This window comes from Arachis ipaensis, chromosome B3 (genome assembly GCF_059453495.1).
Source record: "Arachis ipaensis isolate K30076 ecotype BB chromosome B3, ASM5945349v1, whole genome shotgun sequence".
Taxonomy (NCBI): Eukaryota; Viridiplantae; Streptophyta; class Magnoliopsida; order Fabales; family Fabaceae; genus Arachis; species Arachis ipaensis.
This window is the reverse complement of record NC_142438.1, coordinates 9667962-9686773: the sequence shown is the minus strand read 5'-3', so window position 1 is coordinate 9686773 and position 18812 is coordinate 9667962. Positions and strand designations below refer to the sequence as shown.

The 18812-nt window shown below is 32.8% G+C and overlaps 1 protein-coding gene across 3 annotated transcripts; it reads right to left on the bottom strand.

Moving 5' to 3' along the window:
* Positions 1-812: 812 nt before the first annotated feature.
* Positions 813-15717, bottom strand: LOC107628720 (MAP3K epsilon protein kinase 1). 3 transcript variants are annotated; one of them, XM_088506552.1, is made up of 24 exons: positions 15255-15717; positions 14215-14349; positions 13400-13420; positions 13132-13205; positions 12931-13021; positions 12759-12842; positions 11422-11523; positions 10684-10815; positions 10379-10450; positions 10130-10233; positions 9108-9195; positions 8526-8918; positions 7856-8191; positions 7728-7772; positions 6915-7094; positions 6731-6814; positions 5624-5715; positions 5453-5536; positions 4179-4927; positions 3237-3625; positions 3020-3154; positions 2301-2707; positions 1558-1672; positions 813-1330 (listed from the first exon to the last, which is right to left on the bottom strand). In XM_088506552.1, exons 1-24 carry the CDS (start codon positions 15312-15314, stop codon positions 1169-1171), a joined length of 4134 nt encoding a protein of 1377 aa, XP_088362678.1. In that variant the 5' UTR covers positions 15315-15717; the 3' UTR covers positions 813-1168. The 3 variants fall into 3 exon arrangements, with proteins under 3 accessions (XP_088362678.1, XP_088362679.1, XP_088362680.1); XM_088506553.1 differs by lacking the exon at positions 13400-13420 and having other exon boundaries at positions 13132-13218; positions 14206-14349; positions 15255-15674; XM_088506554.1 differs by lacking the exons at positions 12759-12842; positions 12931-13021; positions 13132-13205; ... (1 more) ...; positions 14215-14349; positions 15255-15717 and adding an exon at positions 11662-11779.
* Positions 15718-18812: the final 3095 nt, after the last annotated feature.

The following is an 18812-nucleotide window of genomic DNA, read 5'->3' as shown; positions in this document are numbered from 1 at the left end:
TTGGATGTAAAAAAGAAAATGGAAGGAAAGAAAATAAGAGGAAAGAAAATGAGAGGAAAGAAAATAGAAGAAAAAATAGAGTGATTTGTATGGTGTTTGGATGAAGAGAAAATTGATGGAAAGAAAATAGAAAGAAAAATTTCTTTTGTTTGGATGGAAAGAAAAGTGAAAAGAAAGAAAATCATAATAGTATAAAATTACATTAATATCCTTATCTATATTATATATAAGTTATAATTTATTAATAATAAAGGGTAAATATGTAATTTTATTTATGTTTGCAACATTTCTCTTCATTTTCATCTCATCCTTGAGATGAAAATATTTTAGTGGGTCCCACAAATTTTTTTCTTTCCACTCTATTTTCTCCTCTCATCCAAACAACAAAAAACTTACTTTTCCATCCATTTTCTCTCCTTTCATTTTCTTTCCCTCCAAATTCTCTTGATCCAAACAATGTGTAAAAAAATGTTTGAAACTGGAGAGAAAGGCCCAATGATATTAAAGGACAAGAGATAGAAACGCATGAAAAAGAATGTATGATTGGTATAATTTCCGAGGTGCAGCAGATCATATTCAAGTGAGATTTAAACTTTGTAACGACTTTTTTTTCATAGTATAATCCGAAACATGCCTGCTGGCAGTCTAGCACAACTTTAGCAGCAAATAAACTATTTGTTCACGCTAATTGATGGCGAAGGTTTTAGCCAAGAAGTCACCGCTTGGAAAACCAATTCAATACAATATATGTACCTACAAAGTATAGTAATTGGAAATAAAGTACGAATAATGTAAATCTTCAGATAACATACTTTGAACTTTTTCTTTTTAAATTTTTTGGCGTACATCATAAATAGTTATAGTTATAGTTTACAAATAGAGCGAATGGAAGAAACATGAGGAAACCAGTACTTAAGATACTTTCCCACCTCACATCCGAACCCAAAAGAGAAAACTATGCATTTTGGGAGTTCGGAGCCAAAAAAATCAGCCAACTCCCAAAAATAGTATCCATGAGTTAACATACGCCACTCAATCATTTTTTCACTCAACCAAGATAAATGATAAGCAAACCAAACAAGGGGCAAAATTATATACACAACCATAAATATTTTTTCCCCAATACAATCGAATATACATAAACAAAAATTACTATTGAACCCTAAATTTACAAAACGGTATTTATGTGTAGAGCTTTAAGCAATGAAGTAGCCATCTGTTTAACCAAAACTTGGCCATCTCTTCGTTCGCCTATTAAGTTTTGAAGTTTCTGGGGCAAATCATTCTCCACGATCAGCTTCTTCGGCTGCGGATGATGCTCATAGACAGCCTGCCACAACATTTTTTCATATATTTGGTTTATGGACAATAGATAAAGGAAAAAACAAATGTGCAGGGAAGACCATTTCTTTAAAGTTCTTGAATACAAATATTTCAATACACACTATCACCTCGTGACTAAGGCAATGCAGAAAGACGTTGACATAAGTCACGGAAAGAGTGTAAAATACCAAATAGAAATTTTTTGTATGTATAACAAAATTCTTATATGCGTACCTTTATTAGCCTGAGTAAATTAAGGCGAGCAATGGCATCTTGATGATCAAGCCTTGCAATGAGTAATGGTGTTAATCCATTAACAGCCAGCGTGGTATTGATCCTTGCAGATTTTCTGCAACATAATTTTATAATGGGACTTAATTAACAAAAAAAAGTGTAGAATAGAAGGAAGGACCAATACTCAGAATGACAAAAAGAACAATGCTCACAAACAAAACAGAAAAAAAAAAAAAATTTTCTAACATCACAAACTATTTCTGGCAAGAGGGCAGAGTTATTATGTATAGCCTATAGCTTACCCTTGTGAAAATCTAAATATCTTTGGTGTGCCATATAAATTCCTCTCATAGAATAACCCATCATATTTCCCATATGCTATTTGGACTAAAAGAAACGGGAAAAGGCAAGATAATAAGCTAAGCAACATTGCGGCTTTGGCCCCACCATATCTTATTTTTCCTATATAGCTCTATGCTACAAGGTAGTCAAGCTTCTAGGGCATCGGACCATTGATATAACTCGGTCCCTACATTTACAAGATCCTAATTCTCTTTCAACCATGCATCAATTGAACTGAAAAGTTGAACACCCTTTCATTTTACATGCTCAACTATAAAATTAAAGGGTGCAAAAAAATGATGGTTTAGAAAGAGGACTAACTTGTCAAACAATTGGAATGTAAAAAACAAATCCTTTCAATAATTGTATCACTAAAAGGTAAAGGATTTAGAATCATGTACGTGATGATTTTCAAGAATGGCTCCAATATGTGTACAAAATGCTGCTCCGGACACGACTGGAAAAACTTCACAAGCTTTTGAACTGCATCCTTTTTTAGTAATGCTTGTTCCACCTTCTTACTGTCATTGTCATGGGCTAAGCAAACAGCAATAGAATCTAGCGCTGTCACAGACCAAATTTCATCCTCAAGGAGATTCAAATAGACATCCAAACCACCATGAGCCCTTAACTGCTCTCTTGAATTGCGAGATGCATGAGCCATATCACATAGTAGAGGCAAAGCATATTGTTTCAAGGGAGAATTTGATGTGATGAATTGCATCAAATGGGGAATGATCCCATTTTCAGCTGCCTGCTCTTGTCTCCTTTTATTTATCTTGCATAAGTTAAACAGTGCATTGAGGACCTATAAAAGATAAATGAAATACAACATTTAAGCCAACTTTAGATGGTCACACTAATATAGAATCAAAAGCAATGTAAAGCTGCAAGTCAGTGCAGAGCCCAGAATAACATGAAAGACTTTGAGTACTGTCTGCAAACAATCTTCCTACGATTTATTGAATAGTGAAGCATTTTAGTTGCTGCCATAATCATTGTCAACTTAAACTGAACATAATACAAAAGAAAGAGAGAAAGCATTATACAGAATGATGTAAAGATGTTTTAATCACAACAAATTTTAAATGACAGCAGCAAGAAGATCACCAAGACTCACCTCGTGATGTATTTCTGATACAAGAGACCCTTCTTTGAGTTCAAGATTTGGTATCAAGTATTTTATAGCTTCAGCACGTTGAAGATTTTCTAAGCAATTTGGATCAGTTGACAGATGATTAATACACTTCAATATCTGGAGAATAAGCCAAATACATAAATGATCAGAACCAATAGGATATAAGCTAAGCTATTAAAGGGTAAGTTTTGGGCCATACCTTTAACAGAATAGGAGGCTCCACCCTGTTAAACATCTGGAAAAGACGACTGAGCAAGCTATGGCTACACATATAAGACTTCACTGTTGTGTCTGCTTGTGCAAACTCAAGCAGAAGGTCTGCCACCTTTTCTAGGTACTCCCGGGCAACATCTGCATTCAATGATGAAACCATGTGGGAAAGTAGCCCAGATGAAGTTGCACTACCTGGTCTAGCATTTAGGACACCTGAACCAGATAATACACCTGATGCAGTCTGCGATACAATCCCAGATGTCGAAGCAGCTCCTTCACTAGCACCTAAAGTCCCTAATTTCTTGGGAGCAACTTTGTGAGACAATCTGGTACCAAAATCAAGATTTCCATTTTCCTTTCCACGTTGAGAAACATCTGCAACACCACACACAAAACATGTGAACATACCATTGATACAGAATCAATTAAATAACAGCCAAACCACAGAAAATTTGGAGGAAAAAAGAAGCAGCAGCTAAGGTGATCTGTTTTATCTTTTAAAGTACATATGGTTAAATCAAATTTCAGGAACAATAACACTAGAACTAGGCTCAACATGCTTTTAGATATTCAAAAAGATTGAACAAAAGTACCAATAATATAATATAAAAAATTTTGGTGTAAAGATAATAACTTAATCTATGAGAAAATATGACATAGAAGATTCTAAGATGTAAGTAGTCCAATTCTTCAAACAAAACCTAGAATGCTAGAAGCAATCAAAGGCTGGTTGCTGCACAAGAGGTTTCGATCGCTTATTCGTGTTGATGTAATCATTTTTTCAAGGAGTTTGAAAGGAAAGGAAAGGAAATTATAAAAAATGAAGAGCAAAAAGCTCACAATGAACGTCTATAATTGAATTAATTGCAATTTTCTGTTATATCTATTAACATATGTTCATTGAAGGCAGTTGATGGATCCTTCTTACCTGCAAACTCTGCCATCAAAAAGTCTAGTTCACCATTTGTTTTCTTTTCAGAGGCATGTAGCAAAGGAAGTACACTTTCATGTCTTTCTAATCCAGAAAACTGACGCACATACTCAAGCTGGCCAGAGAAGCGTCCAGATGGGGGCTCTTTCTCCAACAAGCTTAGAAGAGGCCGAACTTGCTCTTGCTGTGTCCCTCCAGTTACTGATAACCCATTTGATGCAGTCTCTGATACTTTAGGAGGTCTATCTGTTGATGTCCTGTTGGCAGAGAAACTGATACGCTGCTGTCTGGATTCAACATCTGCTCGAGAAAAAGAATCCCTTGGTTCAGACGCTGCATTGCTAGATTGAGGCCTATCAACATCCAAGGAGTAAGTAGAATCTGATCTTCGATTATTGGATGTTGAAGCATGGGAAGCTTCTACGTGATGGTCAAGTACTCCACGCCTCACTTTAGGTATATCCTGCTGATCTACTGAAGAGAGCAATGCCTCATTCTGAACAATAAAAGGATGTGTAGGATCTGCCATTCCTGAACGTGGTCGTTGAGATGAACCATCAACCAAAAGTCCACCCCCAACAGACATAGAAGCTAGCCGAGTTGCTTCATTTAAGCTATAAAGGGTATTTATAAGCCTAAGGAGTATTCCATTCTTTGCAGCAATTCGACAGAAGTCATTTCTAGGAGTCGACTGTTGAAGCTTGAATACTTGCCACATGCCATCAATAGCCAGATGAACCATTTCCCTGAGACAAGACGGTTCAAAATAGACACATCTTGAGCATAAGTACCGCATACAGCAATAATGGGAAATATAGCCAAATATTTTCTATAAAAGACACATGCATCATCAAAATAACAATTACAATGTTAAAGTAAATTTTCTTGATCATGGATCCTCCTCCATGGCAAAAAGGGAAAAGATAAAACAAGAATAATTCAAAACATCAGTAAAGGAAGCACAGTCTCACTGCTTATCTATTAAGAAACCCTGATTCACACCAAAGAAGACCAAATCCTCTAAATTTAGCAAAAAACAAGATGAAGACGCTGAAAAGTTCTCAAACGAAATTTATTGAGACAATGTCATTACAAAATGTGTGGATAATGTTAAAGTGTCAACCAAGTTTTGGCATTGCATTGTAGATTATAACCTGGAGAAACATGTGGATAATGTTAAGTGTCAACCAAGTTTTGGCCTTGAATTGTAGATTATAACCTGGAGTAAAATGCGAATAATTGAATATAAACACCATTCACAAACAACTAACCTGTACTTGGCATAATCAGCCTCAAGAAATCCCACCAGTACAGGTATTCCACGACAAGCTATAAACATTTGTAATGTCAAAGAGCTGCATCAAGGGTAAACGATTTATTTAAAAAAAAAAGTATGAGAGTATGAAAGAAACCAACTAACAGTAACATAAAAAACTTCAAACCTTGACTGACAAAGCTGCTGCAAAAAATAAGCGGCTTCCATACGAATCTCTCGGGGTCGATCAGGTACAGCAAAGCTCATGACTGCAGGAATCTGCCATGGCGATTTTGAAAAGAATTAAGAATATAGCTAAACCAAGATATTTAAGGATATCTATTGATACAACCAAGCATCTACGAAGCCTAAGCACAAAATAGACTTAGACTTGTTTTGTTGTTTTGGCCTAAATTTATTCAGAATAGTCAGCCTAGAGTAAATATGAAATGCACTCAAATTTTCCTTGTTTAGAAATAAGGAGGATGTTTAGAGAATGAGTTAGGAGGATCTATCATTTTCCATATATTTATGGGGCTGATTTTAATATTGCAAAATCCTAATCAACCCAAAATTTTTCAGGGTTCTTAAGAATAGAAAGCAGTTAATGTAGATAACTTAAATCTAAACTCCGAAGAATATTTTACTAATGTTCATAATATATTTCCAAGTCATGGATCTATATTTGGGTTAACGAGTTCATCACATTTAGGTGATACGGAGTGTTATTTGAATGTTCAACCTTGAACTGTGGGAGTTTTGTAATACCAGAGTCATGAAAGAAGTCATAACTGAAACATATTCAATCCTTCCATTTTCAGCAATAAAAAACATCATCTTACAAATTAAGTAAGCCATTAATGCAACTGTGACAAACCATGGGTAGTTGATTACCCACAAAAGAAGGATCATATAACATTTGTAAAAGTCATCTGCTAGATTACACATTAGGAATATGCCCTTTTGCATAGAAGTTATTTACTGAATTCTGTGTGACGGCATGACTGAACAGTTATACAATCTTTCAATTTCTCAATTTTACCGTGATTTTGGTTAATTCCTTACAAAAGTTGAACCCATTTTTATTATTGAAGTTTCATAAATATAAGCCTAACTCAACAATAAACACAATATCAAATCAGAAAGATAAGAATGCTCATGCTGGACAGAGAATTAACTAAATGAGCGTGCCAAGTGAGCCAAAATAAACTTGCTAATTTTAATAAGAAATAAGAACGGATAATAAAATAAGAGAAATGGGAAAGAGAGGAGCATAAATGTATATATGACTTACCAATCCAACAAGACATGCATTTTCTTGAAAATCAGTGTTGTCTTTGATTATTTGATTTATAAGTTGAAGCACAGAGCATATGACCTGCAACATCCATTAAAGATAAGATGTCTTCCCACTTACTAAAATGTCAGCCATGCCCGACAACAATGAGTAAAATAAGGTATCATTGTGGACAACATACACGTGTTTTAGGAACCTCCAGTAAATCTGCCAGAGGAAGTAAACCATGCTGGGTAACAAAAACAATCTTCTGCTCTGGACGTTGGTGAAATATACCAATAAGTTTCTGGCAAGCAGAGGCAATGACTTCTTCTGATTCCTCTTGCCGTAGTGAACCAACTAATCTGCCAAACTCAACAGCCTACAACATGTAAACGACATCACAAACGCAGTCAAGAATTTGTTAAGCTGATTACAAAAATTTTCCTGCATGGAAGCAGTTTATTGGAAACAATTAAAAAGAATGGATGTCAACCGCATTGCACATATCAGCTTATTCCCTCTCACTAGTTTCTTGCCATCTCTAATCCTCTTCCACTCCTTGGACCAGAGAAGGCATATATGTAAGCAATGCACTCAAATAAAATAAAATGAATAAATTTCATATATGTCTCACTTGACAACCCTGAATTAAATGCTTCACCATGGTGTATGCCCCGCAAAATCAAAATGAAAATGAAAAGGGAACCAAATAACAAATTCAAGAAATTTCTACTGTGCATAATATGTTATACATACTTTATAAATACATAAGCAAATTTTGAAGAACAGTTTCAGCTTTGCATTTTGTAAAGGTATGCTCACATCAAATAACATACAATAAGTAAATAACATTCGTGAACATCACATAAAGTTAAATAAGAAAGTGAATACATGAGATGCTAGAACTGAGTATAACAGACCATAGTATGTTAGGGAGGTGGATATTATTCAGAGGAGAGGTACATCAGAATAACAAAAAATCACAACTGCAGATTCAAAAGAGACTTGGTACCTGCAATGGAAAAAGATTCTCTCCAGGAAGCTTCTCATCGAAGACCTGATTTATTTGGGGGGAAAAAAAGTCAAAAGGGATGGAAACATAGATTTCAAATAAAGAGCTACTGTAGACTGGTAACATACCAAACCATCAATGTCAATCACATCATCTTTTAGAACACCTATCATTACTCGGTGTAAAAGGTTCCCACCATTGTTTGCCTGTCCAATTTCACTCTCCTTCTCCCATTGTTTTCGGGCAATGGTGGCCCTCAACTCCTTGGCCAGATCATTTTTCCCACCATCATTCATGGATGCATTGCCTTTAGCCATATGTGAAGTGGATGTAGATGTGGAAGCCTCAGCAGCAGCATCGCCAGGTTGTTTGTCTTGAAATAAATCGTCTAAGTATGCATCTCCTGGAGGGTCACTAAATCTACTCAGCTCATGTCCTTCCCCTTGGGCTGGTACCTTCATTGCCTTCAAATAGCAATCAGACAAATCCATTAGTTTCATCATTCAAAGAATGAGGAAGTATTTTATTGATGAACTACAGCATCATAACTAAGACAGAAGACTTTAGGAAAGGGACCGTGTCCATATTCTAAATGGATTTACTGATAAGATGCCTTTCATTAGAGTACTGGTCATCTTAACCTAAAATACGGCTTCTTTCTTTCTGAAATGTGTGTAGTAAAAGAAAAGAAAAAGAATACTAGAAATCTGTTTAAAGAGAGAAATCATTTCGGACAGAAAGCAAATAAATGCTCAAGGGATATTTCAATCAGCAAAAGCAGAAACATGGATGCATTACCACCAGGGCACCATTATCATGACCTCTTGTTCCAAAAGCAAATGATTTATTGCCATTATTATTAGTACTGTCTTTTCCTCCAAGCTTATTAGCCATCCCTCTTGAATTTGGAGATTTGATTTCTCCATTCACCCCAACTGCATGTAGGTCTTTAGCATTAGAATTTCCATGATCATCGGTTGGCCCAGAACCCTCTACTTCTCCATTAGATGAGAGTTTGCTAGAACCAGTTTGTAGAAACGACGTCTCGGGAATGGCTAAGGTAAGAACTTGATCTGATGGAACATCATCAGCCTTCTCTGTTCTCTCATTGAGAAAGTTAGAATCTGAAGCATTGTCTTCGTGAGATTTGCTGCCATCAGCAGTCACAGTTGAAAACTCTTTTGGAGGATCCTATAAGAAACAAATTGAAATTAAGACATAATAACAAATTAAAAATACAGTATCAAAAAAAAAAGACAATATAATTGCTCAAAATATGCAGATTCCTGGTTTAATGTGTTAGATTATATTCTTAAAAGTACTAGCACCAGAAGAAATGACAATGAAAGGAGATTCCCATAGCTTCAATTCAACACTGACCTCTTTCTCCGCTGAAGATCTTTCACCAGCACCCTTGTGATCAACAGAAGAAACTTGTGCACCTGCAGAATCATCTTCCTCTATATTTCTGTAGAGGTAACACCATTACTCAAATTAAAAAGCTATAAAATTCTGGAGCTACAAGTAAACAACAATAAATGGTTCAAACAAAAGTCTAATTGTAAATGCATCCAAGAACTATAAACATACTCATTTCACAAAGTAGAAAAAATGTATCTTCAAAGTGTTAACACTACTTGGCAGTAAACACTAAAAACTGCAGATATAATACAAAAATGCATAGACAGACAAACACTTCCGAAATAGAAAATGTATTCCATATTAGATTATTCTTATTCTCAAACAATTAGAAGACGAATTAAAAGTAAGAAGCTAAGCAATGAGGACAATTAATTCAGAAAACAACAAAGTGTGATTTCATTAAGTCAAGTTGTCTGCTGTAGTATACGGAGGAGGATTGTGTATATTATTTGAAAATTTGAAAAAAAAATGATGAAAGTAACAACCACTTGGTGCCTTGTAAAATATCAATATCTGACGCACAAGATTCAAGCTACATGCTAATTGTCAATATTAGACAAACTATACCAGAAATGATAACAAACAGAAACATGTCAGCTCCTTCAAATCTTATGAATTCTTCTATCAAAATAAAAATTTCTTAAAGATTTGATTTGTTGAGCTAATTGGTCAGTATCTTGGAACATCATAAAGGAAAGACCATATTTTGAAATTGTTGATACAATCTTTTTTTTCATTTTCTTTAATTTTGAAAGAAAGAATATTAGAAAAGACAAAGTAAGAAGTACAATAACAGGAGTAAAGACCATTTTGTGACATTTAAATGTCAATTCAACCAAAATGGATGTCACCCAATATCAAGCATCAGAATAATGAGAATAAAAATAAAGTGATAACTGGATCACAAAGTACTCGTATTTAGAAGGCTACACTTGACCAAAAATAACATAATTGGACAATAATATATCATGCTATCAAACCTCAATGTTCCACTATGACGGAGTGAAGACTGCAGGACACGTCTACAGTTTTGAATCCAAGGGTGAGACAGCAGTGTTTTAGCATCAGGCCTTTGTCTAGCATCCTGTCATGTGCAACAGAACATCAGGACAGGAACAATGAGCAAAAGGGGCGAAAGGAATACACAAAGGGAAGTCACATGCAGCCGGCATAGCATCTATGTTAATACATTGTATGCATTCCAACCAATAAGTTAAGATTTGCTTTACCTTCTTAAAGCATTGATGCAGAAAATCGGTAATGTCAGGTGACAAGCTATCAGGAATTGGAGGATGCTCATCCTGAGAGAAAAGTCAAGGGATTAAGAAAAAGTTTCTTTTCACTACACGAAATATAGATCAAATAAATTTTTTCGTGGGCCTTTGAGAGCTCCAATAAGACTAAATCTTAAACCCGAAACTCTAACCACACATTGGTTACACAAGAAAGTTTGATGCCTTTATTTATCCAAATGTAAATAAAAGAAGGTCCTAGGAACCTTGAAGAAAGAGTAACTAATTACACATATACAAACCTGGACAATACGAAAAAGAGCTGGCATAGGCTGCAAATCATAATACGGAGGTACACATGTAAGAAGTTCAATAACTGTACAGCCAACACTCCAAATGTCAGAAGCAGCACAAACCCCAGACATTTCTATAACCTGAAAAATTAAAATGAACATTATCCATGAGTGTCCTTAAATAAGGCTAATACATTATATTAGAAGCCACTGCTATAATCCACAATCCTTTTTATTAGGTGGACTAACATTAGATATTTAACCATTAGTGGCCTCTATGTAACAGCTTAAACTTTTATGATAAGTGATTTGATGACATGATATTAGAGCTGCTATGACCAAAAGAGCCCTTGTTGCCCCATTCTTCTAAATAAAGAAACAATCAGCATAAAATAAACATATGAAGAATTCACAGCTTTCACGCTTCAAGTCCAAAAAAGGCTCGTGTGTGAGGGGCCACATTAGATATATAACTATTCATGTGTCTCTGCCTAACATCTTAAATTTTAAGATGAGTGGTTTTATTACAACTAAAGTGCCATCTTGGTGCTCAGCGCAACAAATAAACCATTTTTATATTATGAAAGACACAACATAATAATGAGAGAAGAGACAGAAACCAAGGGGAAGATGAGACCTTCCTAAGAAAGAAACAAAACAAACAGCACGCCAAAAGCTGTTATAGATTATTCAAATAAAGTAATGATTAAAAGCTCTAAACAAATTATTAGTGCACAGAGCTAATACCTCTGGGGCCATCCAGTATGGTGTTCCAACAACTGAATGTGTATTGACATCAGCCTCTGTTAATTTTGTCGCAACACCAAAATCAGCAAGCTTGACAAGACCCTGAAGAAAGCAAGAGTTATAATTGGTGAGAATTAATTGAACTAGATTCAATGACAAGAAAATTAATAAAACTCGTAACTAGATCATGAGACACTAACCAAGCAAAGTACAAGTTACTAAATGCAGAATAGCTAGTACCTAGTAGTTCATAATAATGCTAAAAACAAGCTAGCAAGACTGGGAACCCCTTCTCTTGTCTTCTGATTTCCAAATGCGGGCAAAAAAGTTATGTTTTGACTCACTCCTTACAAAATACAGTTAATTGCCATTAACTTAAACATAAAGGGGGAAAATCAACATAGACCAAATTAAGCACAGAAGCAACAAGGGAGGAAAACTCCGAAAAGCAAAAAGATATGGTGAATCGTAGAGGGAAGGGGAAAAAAGGGAAAAATGCAAAATACATTTTTTTTCCGAACAAAGACGAAAATATAACAACTACAGTTATCCCACCTAATAAGATTCTACCATCTCTCTACTACTGAGCTATCCAAACTCTATCTATAATGCATTTACTCCTGCTGCTTCTATCCGTCCTAATGTGTCCACTCACCTGTCTCAACATCCTAATCCTTTAGTTATTTTCTTGTTGGCTTTTTTACCATCCAACATTCAATCCCATAGAACATTATTTTATATTTTACAGTTGATGCTTGTACACCAGGCTGCCCTTTCTTTGTCGCATAGAATGAATGCCCATAGGCTACTGCTCTTACCACTAAAACCACACATCAGTACCATCTCTCTACTACTGAGCTATCCAAACTCTATCTATAATGCATTTACTCCTGCTGCTTCTATCCGTCCTAATGTGTCCACTCACCTGTCTCAACATCCTAATCCTTTAGTTATTTTCTTGTTGGCTTTTTTACCATCCAACATTCAATCCCATAGAACATTATTTTATATTTTACAGTTGATGCTTGTACACCAGGCTGCCCTTTCTTTGTCGCATAGAATGAATGCCCATAGGCTACTGCTCTTACCACTAAAACCACACATCAGTACCCACCATGGCCAAATATTGATTTTAGATAGATTAATATGAATACCCAGTAAAGCACCAACATCTTGATTCAATCAATTAACTCCAACTGAGAGGAGGGAATATATGACACAAAACTCACTTGTATATAGATAATAACTTGAATAACAATGCATACACACCAGAAAAAAGAATTGCCTAAACACAAAGCCCTAGCACATAATGTGAGCTAGAAAAATAGAAGACTTGCCTCTTTAGTTGTCAATATGTTTGCACCCTTGATATCTCGATGAATAACACCTTGTTCATGTAGATAAACCAAGCCTTCCAACACCTAGCTCAACATATAATACATTTAACATAAAATCTTATAGCCAAATCCTTGGAAGATCGCAATGAAAAAGTCATAAGTACCCCCAAACCTGGGCAATATAAACAGCAACCAGTGATTCTGGAAAAGGACCAAATTTATTTGGCTTGATTATATTTGCAAGTGAACCATTCTCCACATACCTATTAAGTCACAAACAACACGTAGCAAAATCATGACTCCTCTAAAGTACCATTAAATTATGCTACAATGAGATTTATTTACATTGTAATACAGATTTGAGGTCACTTACTCAAGAATTATGTGCAGGTGACTCTTTGTCTTTAAGGATCCAAGATACTTTACAATGTTTTTGTGGTTCAAATTCTGTATCAGATTACTAGTAGTTAACATGATAGGTAGTGTGATTTCGAGAGTTTAAACAAAAAACATCACAGGAAAGTAGACATGTAAAGAACACATATTAAAAAAGAGGGAAGAGAGAAAAAGGGGGGGGGGGGGGGGATACATTGTAGCATAGTAACACATTGCAGCACATATACAATATTAAGAAACAGTACCTTCAACAAATCAATCTCTTGCTGGAAAATCAAAGCATCCATCAAATCAGACGAAAGCAACAGCCAAAGCAGCACCCAAATTAGTAATGTAGATAATAGATGAGGAAAGAAAAGCAATATAAAGAGCTAAAAAGACATTGAGAGCTTCAGAAAGATTATATTGCTTTTTCTAGTTGCTTTATCTATCATACAATATATGTTGCCAAATTATGAATATGTGAAGAAGTTCTGCTCCAAAAAGAACTAGCCTAAGCAATAGACCAGTTTCTCTTGAGTATGTTTGTTGGTTTTAGGACTAGGAGAGAGGTTAACTCCTTGTGGCATTATGCAATATATGCCAGTAGTCTCTTCAATGACAGATTGTCAAACAAGATATTTTTATGGAAAATGATTAGATATTTGGCATCCTAAACCTCATGATTCATTTAGAGGACTTCCCCCTCAAGCACGTTGAGGGATTGGAAACCTACGCTTCATAGATAGCTCTTCTTTTGATTGTTTTGTGCTCTTGTATGGAGGATCTCTTATCCTCCATTTCCTTGTTTATTCTTCTCTCCATCTTAATGAAATTCTTCTTTTATCCAAACTTTTTTTTGAAAAAAAGGTGAAAGACCTAGCCTAAGCAAGGGCCATATCAGTTGAATGACATATGGACACAATATCAAGCCACCATGAGAGCCTCAGATGTCCATCTCAACCTCAATTGGGTCTGTTGAGACATAACAGACTAACTTTCTGCTTTATAATCAACAGTTAACACGATAATTCAATCTAAGGAAAAATTAAAAGAGGGATGATATGAAGACATTTTATACCATGATGATGTTGAGATCCTCCTGTGCAATATTCTCCAAAGAGACTTGTTTAATTGCAACAAAGTCTCCATTCTCCAGGTCCAAACCTTTGTAAACTCGACCATAAGCTCCTTTCCCAATCTCATCTCCCAGCATCTGCTCCAAGTCTCACAAGCAAAAATAAATAAAAAACAATAATAAAAAAATTGGCCAATAAAAAAATCAAAGCAGTTTAATATACCAATCCAACAGCAGTTTCAAAATAGAGACAATATCATATAATAAAAAATCCATGAATTACAGAATATAACATTTCAACTTTCAAGTGCATTCTCTGCCACGTGTGTACTGCAAACGCTAGATGATTTAACAAAGATGAAGGAACAACCAGAAGCAGCATCAAACAATGTAACACAGTCCCTTTAGAAAACATTTATTAACTGCTACCATCCAATCACCATCAGCAGCAGTAACATCCCTCACCACTAGATCATGTTATTAGCATTATGACCTCATTGCAACCATAGTCACATCAACAACAGTACTCTTATTTGGCTGCCTAACACCAGTTCCACATTACCCCAGCACCCTAAGTCTAACATTACCGCCAGTACAGCCCAAAGCTGCTACAGCCTACCAGCTACCCTACCATCAGCTTCATCTCCTTTTTTTAAGGTCATGGTATTGCTACCGTAAGCTTATGATTACTAATGTTACAATTCACACAGTCACCGTAATTTCAACAGTTCCCATATACTACTACCATCCACATTATGTGCCATATCGTACTACTAAAGTAAAAACCACCACCAGGCTTTCAAATTTCATTCAGAAACATCTCTTATTCCACAATGAACACAACACTAAACCCTCCACTAATTCAATTTCAGCTATATACTTTCTAAAACAAGAAATTCACGTCTTCAACCCCCAGAAAATGGGTAAAAAATCTTAAATTTAAGCAGCATTCTTTTGGCAATTGGCGAAAACAGAGAACAGAAAAGGCTGAAATCGTACGGAGAATCGAAAGTGAATTTGTGAAAGGAGAGAAAATGGCGTACATATTTGTTGTCGAGAGTCTTGGATTTAGTGAATGCCGTCGACGTCGTTTGGCGCGACATGTCTCCGGTGGGAAAGCGCAGCAGAAGCTACGATAGGAGACACGCGGAGGGAGAAAGAGAAAACAAAGAAACCCTAGAAATAGAGAAGAACGAGCCGGAGGAGGCCCATTGCGGAATTGGCTGATTCCGGCGGCGGCGTAACGGGGGCTCCGATTGGATGAAATTTGGGGAAATAATAATGGGAATATCTATGAAAACAAACTAACAAAGTGAAAAATAAATAAACAAAGAAAAGAAAAGAAAAGAAAAGAAAAGAGAAGAGAGAGAGAGAGTGTGTTGCTGTCAGGAGTGGTCAAAATGGAATGTCCTGTGTGTCTAGCTTGCTTTCTTTCTTTCTTTCTCTCTCTCTCTCAATCTATAGACATTGGTATATAGCTGGCATCTTACTGGGTTTCATACTTTCATTTTCTCTTTTTCTTTTCCTCCCTTTTTTTTTCCTTTATAAAGTATAGTATAATAAAAATTAATAACATACAGTTAAAAGAATGTGTCCAAAATAATCACAATAATTTTGTATACATTAAATGTGTCATTTTTTTATAAATATGCATCATTTTTTATAATTTATTTAATTTTACTAAATAAACTTAAAAACTGTTATAAGAAAAAAATTATTAGATTCTAATAAATACAAAATGAAAAACATCTTTTAATATATAATATTTTAAACAATAAATATAATTTTTTCTTAAAATAAATACATATAAATACAAAAAAATATAAATGAACTTTTATACATTAAGATCGATTATTATATAATAAATTTTTTATAATACTTAAAATTTATATTAAAATAATATTTTAAATTATAATATAAAAATATAAAATAATTAAATTAAAAAATTTTAACTAACTATTTTTGTTAAAAATAATATTATAATATATAATTTTTTATCAAAATATTTATAAAAATATAATTTATTTAAAATATTATATATAATACATAAAAATATTGAATTTTTATTTTTTCCAATTTATTTTAGAAAAACAGTATTTTATAAATGATTACGTCACTTTTTAATGATAAAAAATTATATTATATAATAATATTTTTAACAAAATTAGTTACTTAATAAATTTTTATTAAAATAATTTAATTATTTGTCAAAATATATAAAATAAAATTAATTATTTTATATTTTTATATTATAGTTTAAAATACTATTTTAATATCAATTTCTAATATTATAAAAATTTTAGTACATAAATAATTTATATTTTTGTGCATCTATATGTTATTTATTTATTTATTTAAAAATAAAAAATTATATATATTAATATATTAAAAGATGAATAATATTATAATTCAAGTCTTTTTGTTAACCAAATTTAATTAAATTAGTCTAACACAACAAAAATCAATTATGGTTAATATTATTTTAAATATTGTTGTTTAACTTACTTCATATTACTTATTGATGTATTAATGATTATTACTTTATTATAATCCATCAACTCTCTTCTTTTAAGATCATATTTAATTTTTATTTAATAAAATTCAATAATTTATAAAAAACACGTTCAATATTCACAAAATTATTATGCTTATTTTAGGCATATTCGAGTTAAAATATTATTTTAATTTTAAATATTCTAATTAAGTATTAATTTTATATTTAATATTTAAAATGTTATATTTTATTTCCAAAATTTTATTTTCCTGTTTTTTTCATTTCGTCTAAATTATTTTTTTTAAAAAACATTTTTTATTATTATCTTTTTTTATTTATTTATCACTCTTAAATCATTACAAATTTACAATTAGCACTATTACTACTACAACTATAATATTTTTTATTAGTTAAAAGATAATAATAATAATAATAATAATAATAATAATAATAATAATAATAATAATAGAAGCGAAAAAATTAATTTTGACGAAACAAATTGAATAAAATAAAATATTCAAAATAAAAATATAACACGCACATTAAATGCTAAAAACAGAATTAAGAGTTAGCTCAAATTTTAGGATTAAAATAATACTTTATACTATAATATAGTGTATATACTATATAGTATAGTATACCTTGAAAATATTTTGAATACCCTATTTCAAAAGGATTTTGCTAACATTAAAAAGAAGAAACAAACAACTACCATCCTCCACGGATAAATTTTCCGGCCACCAAAATTCCAGACTAATATGAGAAATTATCAAGCATAACAAGGTCTAATATAGTAATATGTCTCTTTTTATGGATTAATCTGAAAAAAAAAAATCAATTTTTCTTTTTAATTGTTTCTTAATTATTAAATAAAAAATGTTTGTTTTTATTTTAAAAAATAATATATATTTAAAATTTTATTTATTTGAATATTAGGAAAATACATTAAAACTTCCGATCAATATTCTATCCTAAATGCCAATTCATCTAATTTATCTAACTAATAAGTTGGCTATCCTATTACAATTTCTGTTGTTTGATTCTGCTAACACCGTTATTAATTATTTCAGTTGAATTTTTAAAACTTGTTTAATAAATACATTATAGATACAGTAAAACTTTATTTTTTTTAATAAAATCCTTTTACATTGAAAGTCTTAACAAAAATCCTTTTAAAAAATTACTAAACAAAGTATATGTACATTTCTTTTCTTTTCTTTTTCCTTTTAAGAAAATAGTATTTAAAAAGCAAAGAATATTCACTTCCCTGAAAATTAGCCACATAAATAAATGTTGGTGATTCCAACAAGCATTGCACATAACACTTATGGAATAGGCCTTTATGTTATAATTGTAATCCATTGTCAAGAGATTTTTTAGTCTTTAAACTTTAAAGGGGTTTGTCGAGGCACTTACCATGTAGTACAATTACAAATGGTTGATTATAAATTTAAAAGTAGAAAAGTGTAAAAAAGAAAAGAAAAAAATAAAGAAAAAGAAAACGTTCCAAAGTTTTTTCTGTGACTTGCAAATATATCCATTTAATGAAAAAAGAAGAAGAAGTAGTTATCTTTATTGCACATAACAATTCGCATACTACTAATTACTAGTATTAGTATCTGGTTCTAAACTTTTCTCTTCCCTCTTTTTGTACTCTATAAAATAATAACTCATACTTTTTGTAGTATTGATTACATTGTACAAAGCTTTTTTTTCAAAAATCTAAAAGACAAATCGACATAAAAACCAGTTTTCAATTAAAATTAATTATAATGATGATGTTAAAAGTTTAACCATCCTTCTGGCCATTTATTCATATCTAAGGTCCCTAAGATCAATTCAATGTTTTTTTTTTCTATGATATTTTCTAACTCGACAAATTAAGGACTAATCTGTTATAAATCAAAACTCCATTTAAGAATTTGCTGCTGAATAATGAGTTATTGTATGCACAAGACTTTCGAACTTTTGACACTTGCTCAAACGGACTAGTGAGTTAATCACTAGACCAACCCAACTTAGTTACTCAATATCCTCTTTATTTATATGATGATTATGATATTGATAAATTAGAAAATATACATGTAATGAATCAGATATAAGCCAA

Bases quoted from the DNA above. Each gene is read 5' to 3' on its own strand.
- LOC107628720 (XM_088506552.1), bottom strand. From the start codon at position 15,314: ATGTCGCGCCAAACGACGTCGACGGCATTCACTAAATCCAAGACTCTC. The intron at 8,919-9,107 runs GTCAGTGTTGAA...TGTTTCTTATAG, and splicing joins GATCTTCAGCGGAGAAAGAG to GATCCTCCAAAAGAGTTTTC. The intron at 3,626-4,178 runs GTAAGAAGGATC...GTGGTGTTGCAG, and splicing joins TTTGATGGCAGAGTTTGCAG to ATGTTTCTCAACGTGGAAAG.